The following is a 21,355-nucleotide window of genomic DNA, read 5'->3' as shown; positions in this document are numbered from 1 at the left end:
GCAGAATTAATAAATCGGTGGATCAGGGACGCTCATACCACTATCAACAACATATGCTTGTTTTTTCATGATTAGAATTGTTATACATTAAACGCAAGGCTGATACAAGTTTTTTGGTTCAATTTTTAAAATTAAAACGGGCAGATAAACCGTATAATTTGCAACATACAACCGTTTTATTAGTCGAGGTGTAGTTTAGATTTGAACACCAACTGGGTAAAAGAAAAAAAAAACATACACACGGGTCACACAAGGGTATGGGAAAATTGACTGAAGAAAACATATACAATGCATTTGAACTACCAGACTTGATAAATATGATTTCTGTCTTCTTTAAAATACAAATTCTAACTATTTTGGTGTATATTATGCAGTAATAATGGAAGTTTTGTTACTTATAAAGGATAACCTTTTGTTGATCTTGAACGACTCTGACTTCTAGCAAAGTTCTCAAGTAATATTTCGTAAACCCGTGGATCAGAGATGATCAGACAACTAGCAAGATATAATTTTTTTTTATTACCTAGATACATTTAACATATGCCCAAAATTGGTTTTAGGTTAAGTATGAACGTAAAAAATATCGAGTTACCCATCGGCTTACACGGCTAAGAGGGCTAAAATGTCTTCCTGCTGGTAGTCCTCGGAACAAAATACAAACAAATAATCCAGAGAATTATATCTAATAAAAGGTTATAGCGTAAGGAATGGGGAGGCTTATGCTCACTCTTGGAAGTACCGTCGTTCCTATTAAGAGAGTTCAGAAACCTGGAAAAGTAATTTAAGTACAACTTAAGTTCAGGGGAGAGAAAGACGGGTTATCCAGAGCGAGGCAAAGACTGCATAGTTTACCCTAAACCTAATTTTTACTAATGCGGTTATATTTATAAGAAAACATTTAAGGGTGCAAAATTATTTATAAAAGCTAGTATAGAATCACTTCATTTAAATTCTTCATCGTGAAACCAGGAAAATCTGTTCTTTATATAATCTAAAAAAAGTGTGCTTTTTGACTCTATTACATAGAAAGAACCTACATAGAAAGAAACTATTACATAGAAAATCGGTTCAGAAATTTTTTCAGAAAAATGACGGGTAGTTTTTTATTGTTTTTCCTGTTCGTCCTAAACCAGAATCAAATGCATTTACGATCATTAGCAAAATCGTTCAGTCTTTAACTGATTTATCATAAAAAACTTTAATTTAAAGAAATTATGTTAATTTTTTGAATCCTTAAAGTAGAAAGAAAGTTTTTGTAAAAAAATAACGCAGGTTATATACATAGTTTGATCGTTATCGTTAGGAAAAATCATTGTAATAAAAATTTCGGAAACAGTAAATTAAATATTAGTTTAGTAAATAATAAAAACTCCATTCCATTTAAAGCTAGTGTTAGGTTTTTATTTTTATTTTTTATTTTTTGTGTTTAATTTACCTTGATCGTTGTTATCAAATAGCAATCCTCCGAACTCACCGTCTAGAACAAAAGACAGCTAGTATGAAAAATTGCGAACAGTTGATGAATAGCTGAAAAAGGGCCTAGCATTTGATTCTTGTTACAGGCCGAAAAACACCGGGAAGAGGTTCAACGGACTTACAGAAGTTAAAAAAAATGATAAGGATTCATTGACGGTAAAAAGCATGAGGCCCATAGGTCACCGTGGAAGCTTTATAATCCCTTTCTCACGACTACACTTTTTGAAATATTCCCGGCCGAGGAGTAAATTGACAATGGCGACTTGTAAATCATTTTCTTTCAGGGAATAGATTTAATGCGTGATACACTGTCGGTTACTAGCCGGTAATAGCGCGCAGATGAGCAGGCTGGCTGTCCTTTCAACACCTTGCAAATATATTCATTAGAAATAATATAGGCAGCTTATGTATCAAATAAAAAAGACTGATTACCCGGGCTTACAGAAATATTGTTATGTAAGGAGTACAATTTAGACATAACATTGTGAAACAAGCTTGGTCGCGTCTTGTCATCTTGGTCCGTTTATTCTCGCTCTTTTCGCATGTCCAATGATGATATCGTCTATTATTCCAAAAAACCATCAAGGGGTGAAAGAATGCTAACAAATACAAAAAACCGATTGTGGGTAAAAGCCGAAATGTTTGCCAGACAAGACAAACCAGAATGAGCAAACCGTTAATCCATTAGTTGTACAATTTGTCCCATGAACAGACGTCAATACTTCAGGAGGCTATCCTAAAAGTCAAATTGGACGAAAAAGTCCCTATTGTCTAATGTCGGTTTCTCAATTGTATTCGAGATATCTCGCTTTTCAGGTTACTTCAACCTTTCACAACGTTATAAATAAAGTTAAAAGTATAAAATAAACTTTATAAAGTCCCTCGAATCATAAAATATTGAGCCTATTGTAGATTTGATTACATCAATGGAAAGAGCATTGATACCCATATAAAGACAATTTTCTCTATTAGGAAGCTTTAGTAAACAAAATAAAAAGCATTTAGAAGATAAACTTTTACGGGACTCGAAAGTTTTTGTCTAAACTTTAATTTTCTAGGTTCTTCAAATACTGACAGATACAGTACTTATTGAAATATTGCCCCTACTAATGAGCTTTAAACCGATGTACTTAATTTCTCATGGTGAGTTATCAGCAATGTAAAATTAACGTTTAATAGGTAAAAAAATTGATTTTTTGGTTGCCTTTTTTGGCGTTTGTTTGCAAACATCATTAAGTCACCATTTATTTTGAAAGTTTAATAAAAAAAAATGAAAGCAATACAAAATAAAACTTAAAAAAATGCCAGAAAACGATTCAGACTTGCATTTTTCAAGAAAGCGAACCTTTAGGACATTAAATTCAATTTTTGGAAGCATGCTCAATATTGCTAGCGTCGTTTTCATTTCTTTTTTTAATACAAGATTAAAAATATACTTTTTTTACACCATTTCTAATTAAAAAAATCCAATTTTTAGCAATCAAACGTTAATTTTACACTGAAATTTGAGAAATGAAGCATATATATATTTACAGGTCATTAGTAGGTGTAACTTTTTTTTTTGTTAGAGGCATTAGGGTCATTTCTGTCAGTATTTACAGAACCAAGAAAATCTTGGTTAAAGTTTTGACGAGAACTTTGGAAATGAGGAAAAGTTTATATCCTAACTGATTTTTATTCTCTGTACTAAATGTAATAAAATGACCTTCATTGGGCTTTTAATGATCTTTCCATTGATGCAATCAAATTTACAATAGGATTGAGGGTTTATAAGATATGGGAGCTTTTTGAAAAAGTTATGGAAAGTTGAAGTCTTTGGGACTTTTTGGCTCAATTTAATATGTAGAACAACCTGAATTATTGACGTCTCCTCACGCGACACCCGGCATACGATGTTTTTTAAAAATAATAACTGAGATAAGGTTAAATTTTTATGAAATAAATGGGGTTTTATACAAAAAAGTTGTGAAAGGTTGAAGTAACATGAATTTGCCTCTTTATGTACGGATATAATCCTTGTACGAAAATATATAAATGTATTACAAGTAATTAATAATTAATTTTATAATAATTAAATCATTATTTAAAATAAAAATTTAAGTAATTAATATCTTGAAGTTTGGTCAATTGGGACTTTTTAGTTCAATTTGACATGTAGAATAACCTCCTGAATTATGGAGGTCTATTCACAAGACACCCTGTACATGATATTTTTTATAATAATACCTTACTTTTGTTTAGTTAAATTATCCTTGTATTACATGTAGTTTATTTAATTTCTGGTTTAATTTTTTCAAATTTTAGCTTTTATAATCTAAATTATTTGTGCGAAATTAAAGAAGAGAGCATGGTACTTATTTAAATTTAACATATCAGTTTATTTAACCTGGTAAATGTCTCTAATTTAGGGCAAATGGAAAAGCATTTGTAGACAGTTTTGGAATCGGTCGGTTTTTTCATAAATTATGCTTGGCCGCTAATTCTTACAAGATAAAACGTTAAAAAAGGATTGTATAATGCCCTTCCGTCCGAAAGCTAGCCGGAATGTTAATGAAGTTGGATAAAAGTACACAAGATCCTAACGTTTCTGCCATCTGTTTCACAGGTGCATAATCTACGATTACACGATTAGAATTCGTATGGGATTTACACAGTAGAAAAGTTGTCTTGTCAAGTGTCCCAGGGCGTTTTGTATTTATAGGCATAAAGGGATAATTAATCGCGTATTTTTTTTGTAATTTTCGTATTTTCCTAAGTGATAATAATATAAAAAAAAGGCCGTTTTTGTATTCCCAGTGGCGCACGGGGTCTTGCAAGCGTAACATAAGTCTCTAAGATGAAGTAATACGGAGGAGGAGAAGGCAATATTTGAAATTAAAAAATCCTCAGGAGCATTAATAACGGAAGGTAATATGAGTACCGGTATTTAGCGAGAGGGAGAGAAACGATAGCCGGGGCCGATCGGTACGAGTGAGAAAGAGCGATCACGCTTTATGCAAGTGATATACATTATAAAGGGCGCACGTTGTTGTTTGAAATATAGCTCGGAGCCCACGATCCCACCACCGATATATTATATATACTCCCTTGATTTATACAACGCTGAAAATATGAAAGCAGGCCGCAAGACATCAATTTATACAGAACGTTTACCGACCTAACCTCCGACTCATACCTAGTACACTGCCGTTTAATAGACAATTATGTAAAACATCTCATACGTGATTTTATTGATCACTTGAGTTAACTTTTCCTCAGTGTCTTTTTGATTTTTGATCTCATGTCCCGGTTGTACATACTTTATTATTCATCGACTGATTTATTAAGTGTTGGACGAAACATAATGGCCCTCCGTATGAGGATTAATTATCAGGTTAAACATAAATAAACTAAAGGAGTTTCAGTATTGTACTAAATAAGATGGTGTTGTTGAGATAGCGGCCTTTAAATGTGTTTCGCCTCACGCGCGCCTCCTCCGCTCTTACAATTTCATATCATGTTCACGTTATTACTTCACGAACAATCATAAATCTTTGCCGCTGAGAGACCGCTTTGAAAGCTCATTTAAGGCGATTTTAAAAGAAAAGTCTTCAGATCGCGTCCTGAGATATTTATTAAAAAAAAGCAGGCTACTAATCCAACTGCTCTGATTCGAAGGAGAAGAGACCGTAGAATCTCAATACAGGTTATCTTTTTAGGTAGAAAGACAGGCACGTTTTAACAAGTTTCTAATAATTTTTGCATGACAGAAATTTTAACTACTGATACGACTTACCTTCTTGATGGCCCCCGTGTCCGCTATCTTCTGAAACAAAAAATTCTTTAAATATTTCGCTCATCCACATCGTCCGTCCCCTCAGGCCCATACTGTTATTTAAGTGCGGTGCATCAAAGGGATCGGCATATTTTAATTATTGTTTACGATAAACCTCCTACTGATGACCAAGGGAATTCTTTTGCCCTTTTTTTTACACAACCTCCGCCACACGAGGAGAAATTAATGCCAGGAATTCGAGAACTTTTCATTCCTCACGGGTGGACCCTATCAACCTGGACGTAACGGTACATTAAAATTGACAAATTTGGAAATTCACGCTCGAAGAAAAATCCCTGTATGAATTTTCCTTAACTTCCCATTTTTATTCATTTATTTTTTTTTTAACATAACCCAGGTATGATCGGTAGAAGGATCTGTATAATTGCCCCCTTCATGGCTGCCTTTAGAATCCATCCATTTATTGAAGATTACTCCGAACCAATTATAATTAAATATAGCCGTAAACTTTTCATTTAGGCTTTCAAACAATATGAAAAGAATGGAAATTAAAAATTTCAATTTCAAGTGATTGTACACAAACGAATAACCAAACAATAGTATAGTAAAATTAAGAAAATAGTCTCAAACTGGAGCCATATCATTTTGTTTGGACTGATCACTTTAGTTGGAATTTATATTTTTTTATGACATCTTCAGTGAGTAATTGTCCCGTGAGTGTCTGTACTTCAGACGTAAACCAGCTAGAATGGTCCTTGTAAAGTGATCAGTTGATCAGCTGAACAAGCCATTCATCCATCGAAGACCAACAATACCAAAAAAATTTAACTCTCGTGAGATTAATAAATTTTTTAAATTACATAATTTAAGCTAGGTTGTCAGGCTTTAGTCAGTCGGTTATGGGATGTTTATCAAGCTTTCGGCATATATTTCACTTTTGTTGGCATGATCACATTATCAGGTCTTTCTATTTTCATTGGTTTTCACACGTATTCTTTCTTGTCTGGCTGGAGAAACTGTCCTATGTGGTTTGGGTCATGAAAAATAGACGTACAAATAATCTTATACTAATAATTGCCCCAGTAGTACTTTATATATCAAAATTATATATCAGCCTGAGTGAGGCCGATAAACAATTAATTTGAACTTTTTCAATGATCGTTCTATTATAGAAGCTATAACGTTAAAAAAAATTGAAGTTAAGAAAAGAGAATTTTGAAACGATATTTTTAATATCTAATCGATACCTACTTGATATCGTAATAAAAGTATCGATTCCAAAATTTTATGGTAATGAATGAAATATCGCCAAAAGTATTTGATATTAAATAAAATTCTTTATGTAAGGTATTAGTTGAAATGAAAAAGTTAGTGTCACGAGCGGGATTCGAACCCACGACCTTCGAATTTCGAATTTTCTCTTCTCGAAAGGTAGGTTGAGATGGGAAGTTGGTGTTCGAGTGGATCAAAGTAACGATAGCTCAAGTGGTAGAGCAGTGTCGTATTGAGCCGAAGGCCGTGGGTTCGAATCCCGCTCGTGACACTAACTTTTTCATTTCAACTACATAAAGATTAATTAATTGAAAGAAGTTATTTTGTCAATCGGACCACGAAATATAACGGATTTAATTTAAAAAAAGTGTAGATGCCAAACGTTCAAGGCATGGCAATAAAACATTAATGCCAAAAGTACTTGATATCGAATAAAAGTATCGATACTTTGCTTTTATTTACTCATATAGATAGAAGTGGCCTTTTTTATTGCTAATGTATTGATTTTTGTAATCTTCAACATTGAAATAATAAAATCCCTAGGATTCCTATGGTTTCATAGAAGTAGTATTATACAGAGTTGCAGATAAGGAAATGATTATTCGGTTAATACATACATGCAAAATGGGGGGGTGCAATTTTTAAATTTTCTAATTTTGCAAAATAGTGACCAAGTTTCAGTTTTACAAATGGTACAAAAGAGACCATTTTTCGCAATTTGTGTTTCTTAACATTGGATGTTCAAATACAGTTTAAGCTTTTAAGCCTTCGAATAAAATTCGTTCTGAATTCCTGGCGTTTGTTTTTAGGTATGGAGCGTGATTTTTGCATTTAGTCACTTACTTTTCTTCGTCTCCTCTTTTATTATGGTGTGGTGGACTTGGATTGAGTGCGGATGCAAATCCCCACCGTGGCCGAGCCCACTCAGCTCCATACTCAGCATAGCAGTACCTGTGGGCAAAAAAAAAATGTAAAAGGGTTCGTTAAAAAAAAAAAAAAAAAAATTTGTATAAGGTGCGTGTATAGAAAGATCATACAGAAGGCACCTTCGATCTTTGATGATATCATTTGCATTGCATGAAACGTCGGGTAAGCGGCCTAGCTTCTCTTTAAAGGTCAGGTTTTACCTTCGCCTCTCTTGAGTTTCTGCTACTTGATCTTTACGCCCTTCGAACTATCTCACTTTCTTATCGATTTTTTACGTTTACTATTTACGAGATCAAGGTTTCAGTCCCTTTCTACCTACACCTTCTAATTTCCGCGAGAAATCCTATTTTAGAAGAAAACTGGGTTGCGGAAATGGACTGTTTTTATAGACCAATTTTCTTCGAGTACTCTTTAAATGACAAATTCTTGACATTTGTGTCCTAAATAAAGTACAAAATAATCGGTCAATATTTTGTTTAATGTTCTACCTAAAGTTGCTCTATTTTTTCATTTTACTTCTATTTTTATAAACTAGAACATGGCAGCAGAAGAAATTTTTAAATGTATTTGCAAATTTAGATGGCCCAGCCGTTGATTTTTATCTTTATATTCAAAAGAATATTAAAATATATACATAGTTTTAACAGTAGAATAATGCAACAAGGTAAAAAAAAACAGTGTTTCACTCTTAATCACAATTATATCCCTGTTGTCGTGCCATTTGAAGAAGGTTCAAAATTCACGCTAATATTGATGCGTACCTTAAAAATTTAAAGCCTTTTACAAAACCGGCTAGATTTAACAGAAATATGAAGAATTTTTGCCTAACCCTCCTTATAACTCTAACGTTCCTCTTAACGTTATTGTGTTATGTTTTGCTCGTTTTGACTAGTTTAGTTTTTTAAACTCGTCTAGACTTTAATTATGGACGATCTAACTTTAATTGACAATCTAAATCATGATTTTTATGTGCCCTAGATCGGTAACGATTGGCTTGAAACCACACTATAATTCGATTTCTTAAAAATTTGGTTTTTGCTATGTCAAATACTCGATATAAAGTAATGCTGGAAAAACATAGTTCGTGTTAAGCCCCAACCGCACTTATAAACCCGTAAGTAAATACAATCATACTCATAACCCAGATTGTGGTCTTTTTCCGATTGATCTTCTCGAAAAATTTAATAAATCTCATTAATTTTGACAAAATTTTAGATAATAGGCAACATAATTGCGTTTTGAAGGATATAAATTAAATTATATAGTACATTCATGACCGTGGTACTTAAGAGTGACTCGGTTAATTCCAGTTGAAAAAATGTCACTTCTTAAATTAACCTGACATATTCCTAATAATCTCCCCCGAAACAATAAGTTGTAAAATGACTACTTTTGAATAGGATTGACAATGTTATCAGATTGAATTTCGATTGCGGATGCTGATGGAAAGTACATATTGTTCATTGTGTTCGCGATGAATACCATCTGCCGTTTCCACTGAAAAAATGAAACTTCCACTCCGCCTAAACTTTGTTGCAACAACGTACTACCAAATTTTAAAACAAAGCCGACGTAAAGCTGGGCTTTGCCGGACATAGTCGATTTGAATAAACGTGCCCAGGACAATAGACACCGGTTTATCTACGTCCCTCGGATTATGGCACTCGACCGAAGGGAAATGTTATATAAACACTTCCTCATTTACACGTCGCTACCAGTAAAGCGCATTCTTCTTAGTCGACTGTTACTAATAAGGCCTCACTATACGTAATCATACCTCTCACTTCCATACGATAATGATCAATTTTTAATAATAAACCAAGTATGTTTTCATAATATCCTCAAAAAGGGGATTTTATTATTCAAGAAAGTCGTCTTGAAGAGTTTTAAAACTGAAAAAAATTGAAATGGCTTGTAAAATCTCAGTTCATTAACGCTCAAGAATTTGCACCTATATTTCAAGAAGCGAAGAATGCCGATAATTTAAAAATTCAAAACTAAGACAAATTCAACAGAAGAAATACAGAAATATATTTAAGAAATATCAACGTTATGCATATTCTTTTCAATTAATTAATCTTTAAGTAAGGTATTGGTTGAGATATAAAAGTCAGTGTCACGAGCGGGATACAAATTTTTTTATCTCAGCCAATACCTTACTTAAAGATAAATTAATTGAAAAGAATTTATTTGGTCAATCGGACCTCGAAACCTAATCTATTTAATAAGCAAAATGAAGTATACTTCACTAAAGCTCTCCGTGGCCATTTCATTTGTCGCCGAGAATCAAATAGATGCACGACATTTGAAAAACGGCAAAAAGTGGGAAAATGTGAAAGGTGCTAGTCTGAGTTGGTGTCCGGGAGGATCGAAGTCACGATAGCTCAAGTGGTTGTAGTAGCCGCGAATTGAGCCGAAGGTCGTGGGTTCGAATCCCGATCGTGACACTGACTTTTTTTTATCTCAACCAATGCCTTACTAAAGATTAATTAATTGAAAAGAATTTATTTGGACCATGAAACCTAATCCATGTTATGCATATTAAAAAATATTTCTAAATATTCTAAAAACGTGCTTTAGAATAGCATTTATTGCTAATTACTACCATTTCTTAAGGATAGATATTGACTTTTTAAAAATACCTAAAAATCTTTATATTTTTTATAAGAATGTGTTGCACAGAAAATACAGAACATAGAAAACTAAACAAAGAGATTAAAAGAGAGAGAAAGAGAGAAAGGGTGAGTGACTGAGAGAGAAAGACGCGAAAGAGATAAGAAAGAAGACCTTGTCTTAATATACGATTATTTAATTTTGCGGCCGAGAAAATAGACAACAAATCCAAGAAAGAAAGAAAGAGAGAGAGAGAGAGAGAGTTGGAGAGAACGAGAGAGCGAGGGAGAGAGATAGAAAGAGAGAGTGAGAGAGAGTGAGGGGAGAGAGAGAGTGAAAGAGAAAAACGCGAAAAGGAGGCCTTGTCTTAGTTTATTTAATTTTGCGACCGAAAATATAAAAACGAAACCCAGAAAGTAACAGAGAGAGAGAGAGAGTGAGATGGAGAGAGAAAAAGACAGAGAGAGAGTGAGATGGAAAGAGAAAGAGAGCCAGACAGACAGGGGAAAAATGTTTGGCTGTCAATTCGTATAAATCCTGAATTTTTCTGCAGTTGGGAATAGATTACTGTATAATAGAGTGAATATGTACAATATGCCTGTTTGTGGTCTATGTATACCGGCGTTTCTAACACAATATTCGTTTTCACTTATTTCTTACGAATAATCAAATCTATAAAAAGCTTTATTTATGTTGTTGATGTCTATTCAATTCAATAAAAACTTATAAACCGTACGGTCAATGATAAGCGATGATATAATTGATTAAAACTATTTTTTTAAGTTAGGAAATTTTTTTGAAAAGAATGACAGAAAAACAACGTCAACTATAGTTTAAGTTGCGTGGAAATTGTCTACTACCTAATGACCCAAGTGTCTTCCCTTTCAAGCCGCGGTCATTCATGAAGAAAAATGATGAGGTGATGTGCCAAGTAGTTCCCTCCTATAAAGATATTCCGTCCCGGGGGGATTTTAAATGATCTTTTGGACTGTTTTTGTCCTCTTCTTTTTCCCATCCTGTCGGCGAGCGGTAAGTCACATCTTGATGTTTTATGCTGTCATGGAGCCCAGGGGAATCTCGCCTTCCCACCGGTCAAATTATCGTTGTATCAGTTCAGAAAAACACGATATACTAACGACGAATATGTATCTATTTAAGCAAACCTAAGCTTTCCTCTATTCACTTTGTCATCTGAATTATTTAAGGTATTGTTTCTCCTTCAAAGACAGATGCGAAATTAGCCGCCGTAAATCTCTAGATGTGCAACTATTTCTTTTATACAAAAAGAGTGTAGAATTAGGAGAACAAGCACGTAGAGTAAATTTAGCATATGATGCAGTGATTTTATTTAGAATAAAAAATATTTTTGTAGTTTTTCATGTAAGATCTTAGCGCAAATAAATGTGGTAACATTAGCCAATATTTCAGAGCATGGAACTAATACATATTAGTTGGAACAAAGAACAATAGTATTGACTTTGAAAACACACAACGACAAGAAAGCGTGTCCACTTTTGAAGGTCAATAGCAAGGACTATCTAGAACGGTCGTCGAAGGCAGGGGTGAGTTATCGACCTGCTGATTGCCCGGTCGGGAATTAGGAATGACAAAAACGAGCTGCAATTACAGTATATTTTTAACCTGCGGCTAGATACTGATTGCTAGTTGTTGTGGCTGTATGGAATATTCGGACTAACGGAAGACAGGAGCTCACGTCCAAAGCAAAGGCGACAATGGCAGGTCCTGTGGTTAGAAACCCGGTCTTCTTTCTCACATATTTGCCACCCGTCCGGCCTCTAATTAGGATTGTAGAGGTGGAAAAAATATTTTTTCGAAGTAATTAACCATTTTCAAGTTCCTGCGGTGAGGAATGTCGCCCGACAAATCCGGGATATTGTTTATATTGCGAGTCCATCTGTCGAAAGCTATGAATTATGGACTTTGCCGGTCGTGCCAGCCTCTGGGAACGAACCCTATTCGGTTATGAAATTCGTAACTCGGATATGGGAAAGAAGAAAATCTCCCTCGGTTAAGCTAAACCTAAATCAGACGTCCTCTTCATTTCGAGGCTAGTCGATTTTTAATTTTTCTAAATGCTAAATCATAAACCTCATTTTTTCTTTTAATAGAGAATAAATTGGAAGAAGTTATGGGAATGAGTGTATGGGAATATTTGACTTGAGGGCACGGGTATTTGAAATATATGGGCGCAGACAACTCCATTACACCCGACTAAATGACCATAAGATTTATGGTACGACGTCCAGAGCAGGCGGTACGCAACAGTTTACACACAGCTCGGACACACGGACCACCGTCCACTCACCGATCTCCATCCATCAGCTGGAACTTAATGTTCAGATCACCTTAATCCCAAAACGACGGCCAACACGAAACTAGTCACTCCCAACTTGTAATTTTGTTTATCATTATTTATGAAATTTAAAAAAAATTACAACGTCAAGCAATTTAAAATAATACTCAAAATACAAATGCATTGCATAAAAAAAAAATAAAAAAATAAACGTCAGTTGCATCAAAAAATTAATATGATTTTCACGTTGAAAAACAACTAATATACTTTCATCTTATACATCTACCTATCTATATGCATATATCTAGGACAGCCAATAAATATATTTTACTGTATACCTTCTTTCTTCTCTCTCTCTTTCTCTCTCTCTCTCTCTCTTCATCTCCCTCTCTCTCACACACATTTTTACTTGTTTACTTATTTTGCACAGCCAATAGATTTCACACTCTCTTTCCTCTCTCCCTTTCTCTCTCTTTCTCTCTCTCTCTCTCTCTCTCTCTCTCTCTCTCTCACTCTCTCTGTTTCGTTTTTGCAAAATTGGAATAAAGCATTACCAAGAANCACACACACACACACACACACACACACACACACACACACACACACACACACACACCTTATTCAATCTCTAAATACCTAATTTGTCTATGTCTCTATCTATTTATCTATCTCTCCATGTATTTATTTATCTTGCTTCTTATTTTTCTTCTTGTTGTCTCTTGCTAACATCCCCATTAGTCTTACCTACACCCTCAGTCTCACTCTCTTTCACGCTCCCTCTTTTTTTAACAAGCGAGTTTTTGCCCTTGATGTTTCTTGAAAATATATTTCGTACAGTATTATGTTTCTATATTTTCTATCCGTTTGGAAATTTAATTGAATTGCGTAGTCTAGCTGAACAGTTGAGCTGCGCAGTTTGATCTTTCCTAATCGTTTATTATCTTCTTGCGGATTTCGGCGATGGAATTATCTCTACAATTACCGAATTAATTAAGATTCTCATTTTTCATTACGTACGTACGTAATAATAACCCTAAGCAACGCAAATCTTATCATTTACAAGGCTGTAAATTATTTTGCACAGCCAATACACAGATTTTACTCTAACTTCTTTTCTCTCTCTTTCTCTCACTCTCCACCTTTTTCTTTCTTATTCTTACACTTTTTGTTTCGTTTTTTAAAGTAAACAAATTTTAAAGATTTTAAAATTGGCGTAAGTACAAAAGTCGCCTTTAGATAAACTACAATTTCTAGGACCATTGCAATATTCAAGTTCGAATATGAGAATGTACACTGGCCTTGGTCCGATAGCTAAAAGTACTCACTTCCTACTGAGCCCCTAAACGGTACGAAGCCTGGAAAAGCCGTAGTATTGCCCAACGTCAAAACCGCAATATTAAAAGACTGCAATTCGCCGGATTAACTGCTTGTTTTTGGTAACCCCTTATATAAAAAAAACTATCCGGCTATCCAGACGGTATAAAAGACGGCGGGGGCGAACAGAAAAAGGCACAAAAAAAGGCCGATATCGTTCACAGTTGTTTTCCGTCAAACTGGAGATTTTACGTAAACGTGAAATGCAGCGGGATTTTACGTAATCTCCGTCGCCGGCTTTCCGTATATACCTGGGCGGAGACCAACTATTGCCGTGGGGCTTTCATTGTCCGATGTCGCTTCGACGGGGCGGTGCGTTATCAACGTCCAACGGCTATCACAGGATGTGATGACCTTGGAATTACCAGCCTATTCCGCTCGAACGAATTCGTTTTGTACAAGTACCTTTGAAAATCCTTAACGACCGTCACTGCCAACTAAAAAGAAAACCCAGACGAATACGGCCCTCTTTTAAATCAAAAGGAAAAGTTCAGAAAAAAGTCTGAATTAGAAATTGGAAGAACGTCAAAGCATGAAAAACAATTTATAACTGACTTCATGTAAAAACGGTTGATAGTTGTCATTAACATATTATAATTGCACATAATTTACTGGGCACCAATTTCTACTGATTACCATCTGCTACGAATAACTTTGAGTATGTCGTGAATTGAATGTTTACGTTATGTATATAGAGAAAAATAATTAACATATTGTGCTATTGCATAATATATATAACATAGCATACATAGAAGCTTTTATAAATATGTATGGTTCACAAAATTACATTCTTATACAATATTTGTATTTATTTGGATGTATTATTCAAAGAAAAATGCAGATCTAAGGAGAAAGCAGGAACAGTATAAAAAAACCCAGCGAGTTGGTAATTTATATAAACTTGAAGGTAAAATAAGAAGGAAGAGCTAAGTATGCAGACATGGAAAATAAAATATAAAAACGAAGAGTGAGTAAGACAAAACTAAATAGAAGTAGGTTCAGGGGAATAAAGAAGGCTGGAAAGAAGGTAAAATTGAAGAGGTAAAAAAAGAAGAAGATACAAGTAAAAGAACGTGTGGAGAGATAGTAGGAAAAATAAATACTTTTTACGAGAGAGAGAGAGGGAGAGAGAAAAAGAGAGAAAATAAATAATAAGAGATAAGCTTGAAGGAATGAGGAAGAGCTAAGTAGAGATACAACAAAGAAGGAAATTATATGAGACAAAAGATTGACATGAAAAAAAAAGAAGCGTGAACGGTGAAATGTAGGAGGGTAGTTATGCTAGTAAAAGAATTAAAAATGAAGGTAAGTAATAAAAAGAAAAATATACGAGAAAGACATAGATCAAGAAAGATAGATAGATAAGTTATTTGTTAGTTTTTAAAATTAGGTTTTTCTTTTATGTATTGATTAGCCACGTTCAGATAAAGAGTATGGAAAGCTATAAAAAAGGAAGAGAAAATAAATCCGTAGGTTCGAGGAAAAGAAAGTCGGAAAAGAAATTAAAACGTTACAGAAAGTAAAGAAGAAAAACAGAGAAAGGGCAAAAAAAGAGAACAGAAAAACATAGGATTAAGCAAAAGAAAGCCAGAGAAGCAAGTTAAAAAACTACAGTAATAGAGAGAAAGAAGAGTGAGTGAGAGAGTAGTAGAGGTAGAGGTATAGATAGATAGATAGAGATTGATAGATAGATAGAGAGAGAGAGAGAGAGTGAAAGAGAGCGAGAAAGGAAGAGAGATGGAGTGAGAGAGAGAGAGAGAAAGAGAAAGGAAAGGAGAGAGGATGAGAAAGAGAGATAGAACGATTGATACAGAGGTACATAGATAGAGATAGAGATGGATAGATAGGATAGAGGGGAGAGAGAGAACGAAAGAAAAAGAGAGAGAGGATAAGAGAGCCATATTAAAAAGATAATTTTGTGTTATAAAAATTTGATTTATCTTTAATGCATCGTTTACGTACATTTGGACATATTATAAAAACCTATGTTCGATTAATAATTGCATGTTTCAGAGATTTTTTACGTACAAAAGTTATTACTATTGTTGTTATATTAGATCAATCATATCTCAAGGAGTAGAAAATGTAAGAAAGATTATAAACAATAAATTCTCTTGTTACGAGTACAGTTAATCTAGTACCAAAAAGGATGTTATTTAACACATACGAAGTTACCCAACCGATCTTCCATTTGTAACAAACGTTTCTCCTTTTGGATCAGACAAATGGGATCAGTTTACAAATAAGAAAAAAAATCGTCGCTAATTGACAGGAAATGGGTCCGTATCGGCGGGGGAGACGGTTTCGCGTTTTGTCAAAAGTCCTTTTCTCTGTCACAGCCAACTGGTCTCGAACGACATGTGGCAACCATCGGGAGAGATAATAACTTCATCAACGGCCCATTCGGCTCATCATTAATTTCAATTCAAGACTCGTACCGTCTTGAACCGGAGGCTCGAGGAGTGAGGACTACCTGAACATTAATTTTCCAATTACACCGATTTGACTCGCAGCGGGTAGCTCGGGGTCGAGCAGCGAACTATTCCAGGAATACTGTACTGGAATAGCATATTTCGAACTGTTAAGAGGTCGAATCTTAAGATTTCTATTTTTAAAAACACCAACAAAATGTGTGTTTTTACAGATACCTGTTCATCAGAGAAAGAATCGAACATTTGTAAATAATTCTAAACAAAATTCATAAATGCATAAAGGCTGAATTTCCCATGTCGTAATATTCAATCGGGATCCGTTCTTGTGCGTTAATCGGTTTTTACCACCGTTAGTAACCAGGTGATAAATGTCGTAAGGCAAACGAATGTCCTTTCACTTGCAAATCCGGCCAATAGAAATTCCATAACGGGTGCAACGAATGTATTTAATAAAATTGAATGAGTCTCGGATTGAATGACTAATCCAGCTGGAGATTTTAATAACAAGCCTTGAAAAGTTTCCAAAGGCGAATGTAAACAGTGGTGATATTGTGCAACAGGTTCTAAAACATCTAATCATCTGTATCATGATTGCTCCTCTACTGGGCAATCGTTCCCAAGCGCTAGTTAAGCACAAAACGTCTGGGCGCAATAAAAACTTACAGATATCATTATTTTATTCCAATGAGAATTATTGACAGGGGGCTGATTTTATATCAGACAGAAAATTAATGTTTCTATGTATATTAAACGACTTTCTTAGTTATGTAACACAATACAATTGTCCAACAATACACATCTGTTAAATATGAATAAGTACAACATAATCATTAACATAACTAAGAAAAATATTATAAAAAATCAGATTCTATCAATTCTTATTTTTTCGAGATCAAACTGTATAATTTTATTGGAAGCCTACAATTATAAACAGATTGCACATAATTGAGTGCTTAGAAACTAGAATTAAATAGGTGTTACTAACCCTAGATGGCTCATTTTGCATAAACGCTATTTTCTTAGTATTCCTCACAGTGCTTGCAAAAATAATCTTTTTGATTATTTTTCGAAAATTTCTCTTGAAAATAAGAAGGCTGATATTACGTATATGCGTAATGAATAAAGAATCACAATGAATTGGGTAGATGTAAAGATATGTCCGCCGAGGAAATCCGCAAGAGGTGGCGAAACGCCGAAATGGCAGCGATAACAGATGATCAGGGTCGATCAAACTGCGCACTTCAAATGTTCAACGACGCTTCGAAAAACAGACAAGATAGATAATATATAGAAATAAAATACTGTTCGAGAAATATAATTTTAAAGAATAAGGAGAAAGGCGAAAAAACCACTACGTAAAAATGAAAAAAAATTCTGTGCGTTTGTGAGTGAGAATGAGAAAGAAATTGTGGGAGAAAAGTATGGATAGAATGAGAGGAGAGAGAGAGAGAGAGAGAGAGAGAGAGAATATTATAAATCTACATTTCACTATATACATGTACATATGCATTAAGTCAAAATTTACAAATCTACATGAATGAAACACCAATATACTATAAAGAAAAGAACAGACAACACAAAAGTACTAATTTACTTAACAAAATGCACTATTTAAGACTTCGTATTCTACTTATGCAAAAGTAGAGAATAGTGAGTGAGGGATAGGTAGATAAAATAGATAAATAGATAGATAGATGACATTAGGTAGATAAAATAGATTATATATATATTNAGATGGAGGGTGAGAGAGAGAGAGAGAGTGAGAGAGAAAGGGAGGAAAGAGAGAGAAAAATCTATGTATGGCTGTGCAAAATACATAATAAGTAAAAAATATGTGTGTGTGTGTGTGTGTGTGTGTGTGTGTGTGTGTGCGCACGCGTGTGTGTGTGAGTATGATTGATGTGTAGATGAAGAAATTGAATACCTATACCAAATCACATATACAGCTTGGAGAAATGAACTTGTTTTTCTTAAATTTTAATTTAACAATAGAAATATTTTCCTTTTGCTGATTGCCAATTCAAAGACAGTATGGAAATAGAATTAATTTGTTAGAAACCTGAATTCATGTATAAGTCACCATTGTAACAAGATATATTTAAATGTGGACATACTCAATACGGAAGATTTTTCCGAAAAAATGATGTTTCTTTAATATTAACAAAATTTGATAATGTATCTATACTGTGTTCACAATTCTAGTCATTTAAGTGAGAAAGAAGACCGCATTGTCCTGACAGTCAGTGGAGATTTGAACGAAGCAGGAAAGTATGATCGAGAAATAAAGCCATTTGTGTGTGAACTTCCGATCCAAATAATATATCACAAACGCGTATAAGTCCCTTTTTTTAACACATCTAGTCCGTACAAAGGTTGTAAATCCAAACCTAAAGCAATTAGGTAGTCGGAAGGCATCACGATATCTATAAACACCAATCTATCAGCTAAACACTTGATTGACTCCCTGGCCGAATCGGATCGGCGATAAAGCCGCCGAATCGCTCCTCTTCAACATAGCATCGTTATTTAAATAAACACGATTTTCAACTTATCCTTTTGTGAATGAAACTATCAAGCTTTAAGGCTTGTGGGAAACTCTCATTTTCGAGCTTGAATTCATTACCCGAGATGAGTAACAGAAGGTCAAGTTAAAATAGTTCCTACATATTTTTTAATTTTTTTGTCGTTTGGCAATTAATTTGAGACAAAAATAATATATAAATATAATTTTAATTATAAAAAGCATGTTGAAAATCCTCAAAGTTAAAGATGTTGTACTTGTTATGATTAGATAAAAAAATATATCCATATTAAATAAGATGAAAAATCTAACCTATTAAGATTGTAAATAATCAACGTGATACAAAAGTTGTAGTAACTTTATAAAAACAAATATTAATATTAATTACTAAAATAATAACAATATAAATAATGCCAATTGCTCTTATAATGTGTAAATTGCTAAATCTTGACCCTTCTATGTAAGTTTTTTCATTCAATAAATCCCAAATTGTGAAGAATAAAAACGACAAAAAGTAAAAATTCGAGAAGAAACGTTTTAAGTCGTTCGCAGGATAAGGATTAAGCTTTTGTTACATTGGTTGAAACGAATCTTTTCTCAAATGTTTTCCAGGCTTATTTAGAATAAAGTTATAAAAAGAACTACATGAAATTTTAATGCGTTTAATTATATAATATATGCGGAATAAACGTGTTTTTCTGTAATTTTTTTTTTAATTTTGCTGAAATTCTATGAAATTTTAAATTCAAATTTAATTGTGTACTTGTACTTTTCTCACTTGTCTTCCTGTTAATTGTTAGTTTATGTTATTAAAAAGTTATTTTCTTTATAACAAAAATAAAATAGAACGCAACTTAATACAAATCGAAGGAAAGTTAAAAACCTTGTCTTAGAAAAAAAATGGGTAAAATATATTTTTTGGAGAATGCAAATTTCATTGAAAAATATTCAAAATTAAATTAATTTGGGTAACTTTTGTTTAGATGGATCTTAGTCGATCGTACTTTTTTTAAATGATTATCCTTTACTATTTAAATTGTCTTAAAATCTGTAGCTCTTAAGCTTCTAGCAAGTACAGCTTCAAGTTCTACCTTTTACATGTTAAAGTATGTTTATGTCAGAATATTCTTTAATACTAAATTGTTTTGGGATTGTTCACTATGCTTTATATTGGCAAACTTTAAAATTCCATTTATCTTCGTAGGACCCGAAAGATTTGAAAGAAATTTAAATTAAATGTGCATAAAAGATTGTGTGGGTATAGTGGTAATAATGACTTACTGTCAAAAATTTTGGCGGCTTTTTTTCACTGGTCGGGAAGAAATGTGATCGCGCACTAGACACGAACTTGCCTTAGACTAGGCTTAGAATTAAAATATAAAAACGAGTAAAAACACCTCAAAATGCACAAAACACTATGTAAATTGGTTGACCGTCCAGTATGACAAGTATTGGGCTCCTGCTAGGACATTTTCTTCAGTTACTCAGGAGGCACAAGGGCACCGGTTATGCTCGGCTGATGGATTTGTTGAAAAATCACGAGTTAGTGTATCTTTGTGTAGCGGTGGTTGGCGGTGCGTGGAGTGCAAGCGGTCGAGTGTCAAGAGGTACGCTCGAGCGAGCGAGGAGAGCCTCTGGAACACCCCCACTCTGTACTTTGCGTACTCCCTCTTCGTTGAGAGGTACTGCTCCCCCCTTCGGCCCCGAGGTACAAACCATCTCTCATTTACCAACAAGGATCCACGACATATAATCGACTTTTACATATCCCTCTATTTCTATCCTATGTTCACTTTCCCATAATGGAACCGCCCATTCTCCCCTCTCGTACTTAACAGGACGAAACTAAATGCCGAAGAAAACAAAAACATTGAGACATCAAGAAAATAATTTGTTTTATAAAATTTTTAATTTACTATTTATATTATTATGCAAATATTATTCAACTTGTTCAATTTGGGTGATAGAATTCAAAATTCTCCAAATGAAGTTTGAGAAATTATCATAAGTCATAAACATTGTTATAATACACTGTCAAGCAAAAAGTTCACCCACTTGTAATATAACTGGATTTCTATATATTTTTTTTTATATTAATAAAAGTTTCACGGTTTTTAACGTTTAATAATTGAATCTTTGTCTAAAAAAGTAAAAAAAAAAGGAAATTGCTAAGGAAAATTTTAGTTAACATCGCGTATTTCCTCCTCTTGCCTTAATTACATCTCGAAGACGCCTCGGCATACTTTCTACCAGTCTGAAAATTTTCAAGAAGAGTCCTTTCAAGATCGTAGAGTGTATCAGGAAGTGATGGACGTGTTCTTATTTTTCTTTTGAGGTTATCCCATAAATGTTCGATGGGGTTCAAGTCTGTAGAACGGGCTGGCCTGGCTAGGAACCTGATGTTATGCTGTTGAAGGTACGTTTGTTCTATGTGGTCGGGCATTATCGTACATTAGATTAGGATTGTCGCTGATTTCATTGAGAGTAGGCAACGCATGATGTTCCAAAATTTCATCCACATCGCGAATGGTCGTCAAAGACCCTCCACGTACAACAACCAACTCTGTGCGACTCTCCATAGCCCACACCATCACTGAGCAACGTTGAAAAAGTTGGCTCTGGAAAAATTACAGTCTTCGTACCTTTCAATT

The 21,355-nt window shown here is 34.0% G+C and overlaps 1 protein-coding gene across 8 annotated transcripts in view; it reads right to left on the bottom strand.

The window, feature by feature from the left end:
• Positions 1 to 20,441, bottom strand: part of LOC106664006 (paired box protein Pax-5) — a 130,656-nt gene extending 110,215 nt beyond the window's left edge. The window contains exons 1-4 of one of the 8 annotated variants that reach the window (XM_014389349.2): positions 19,986 to 20,441; positions 7,367 to 7,474; positions 5,252 to 5,281; positions 1,436 to 1,477 (exon numbers count right to left, since the gene is read on the bottom strand). In XM_014389349.2, the coding sequence (XP_014244835.1) occupies positions 1,436 to 1,477; positions 5,252 to 5,281; positions 7,367 to 7,466 (172 nt within the window). In that variant the 5' untranslated portion in view covers positions 7,467 to 7,474; positions 19,986 to 20,441. The remainder of the gene's footprint in view (positions 1 to 1,435; positions 1,478 to 5,251; positions 5,282 to 7,366; positions 7,475 to 19,985) is intronic. The other 7 variants (XM_014389345.2, XM_024227408.1, XM_014389344.2 and 4 more) reach the window with 7 other exon arrangements.
• Between the last annotated feature and the right edge of the window lie 914 nt (positions 20,442 to 21,355).

The sequence above is a fragment of the Cimex lectularius genome, unplaced genomic scaffold, assembly GCF_000648675.2.
Source record: "Cimex lectularius strain Harlan isolate CLEC.00 unplaced genomic scaffold, Clec_2.1 scaffold86, whole genome shotgun sequence".
Lineage (NCBI taxonomy): Eukaryota > Metazoa > Arthropoda > Insecta > Hemiptera > Cimicidae > Cimex > Cimex lectularius.
Note: the sequence above shows the minus strand (reverse complement) of the source record. Positions and strands in the feature narration are given on the sequence as shown.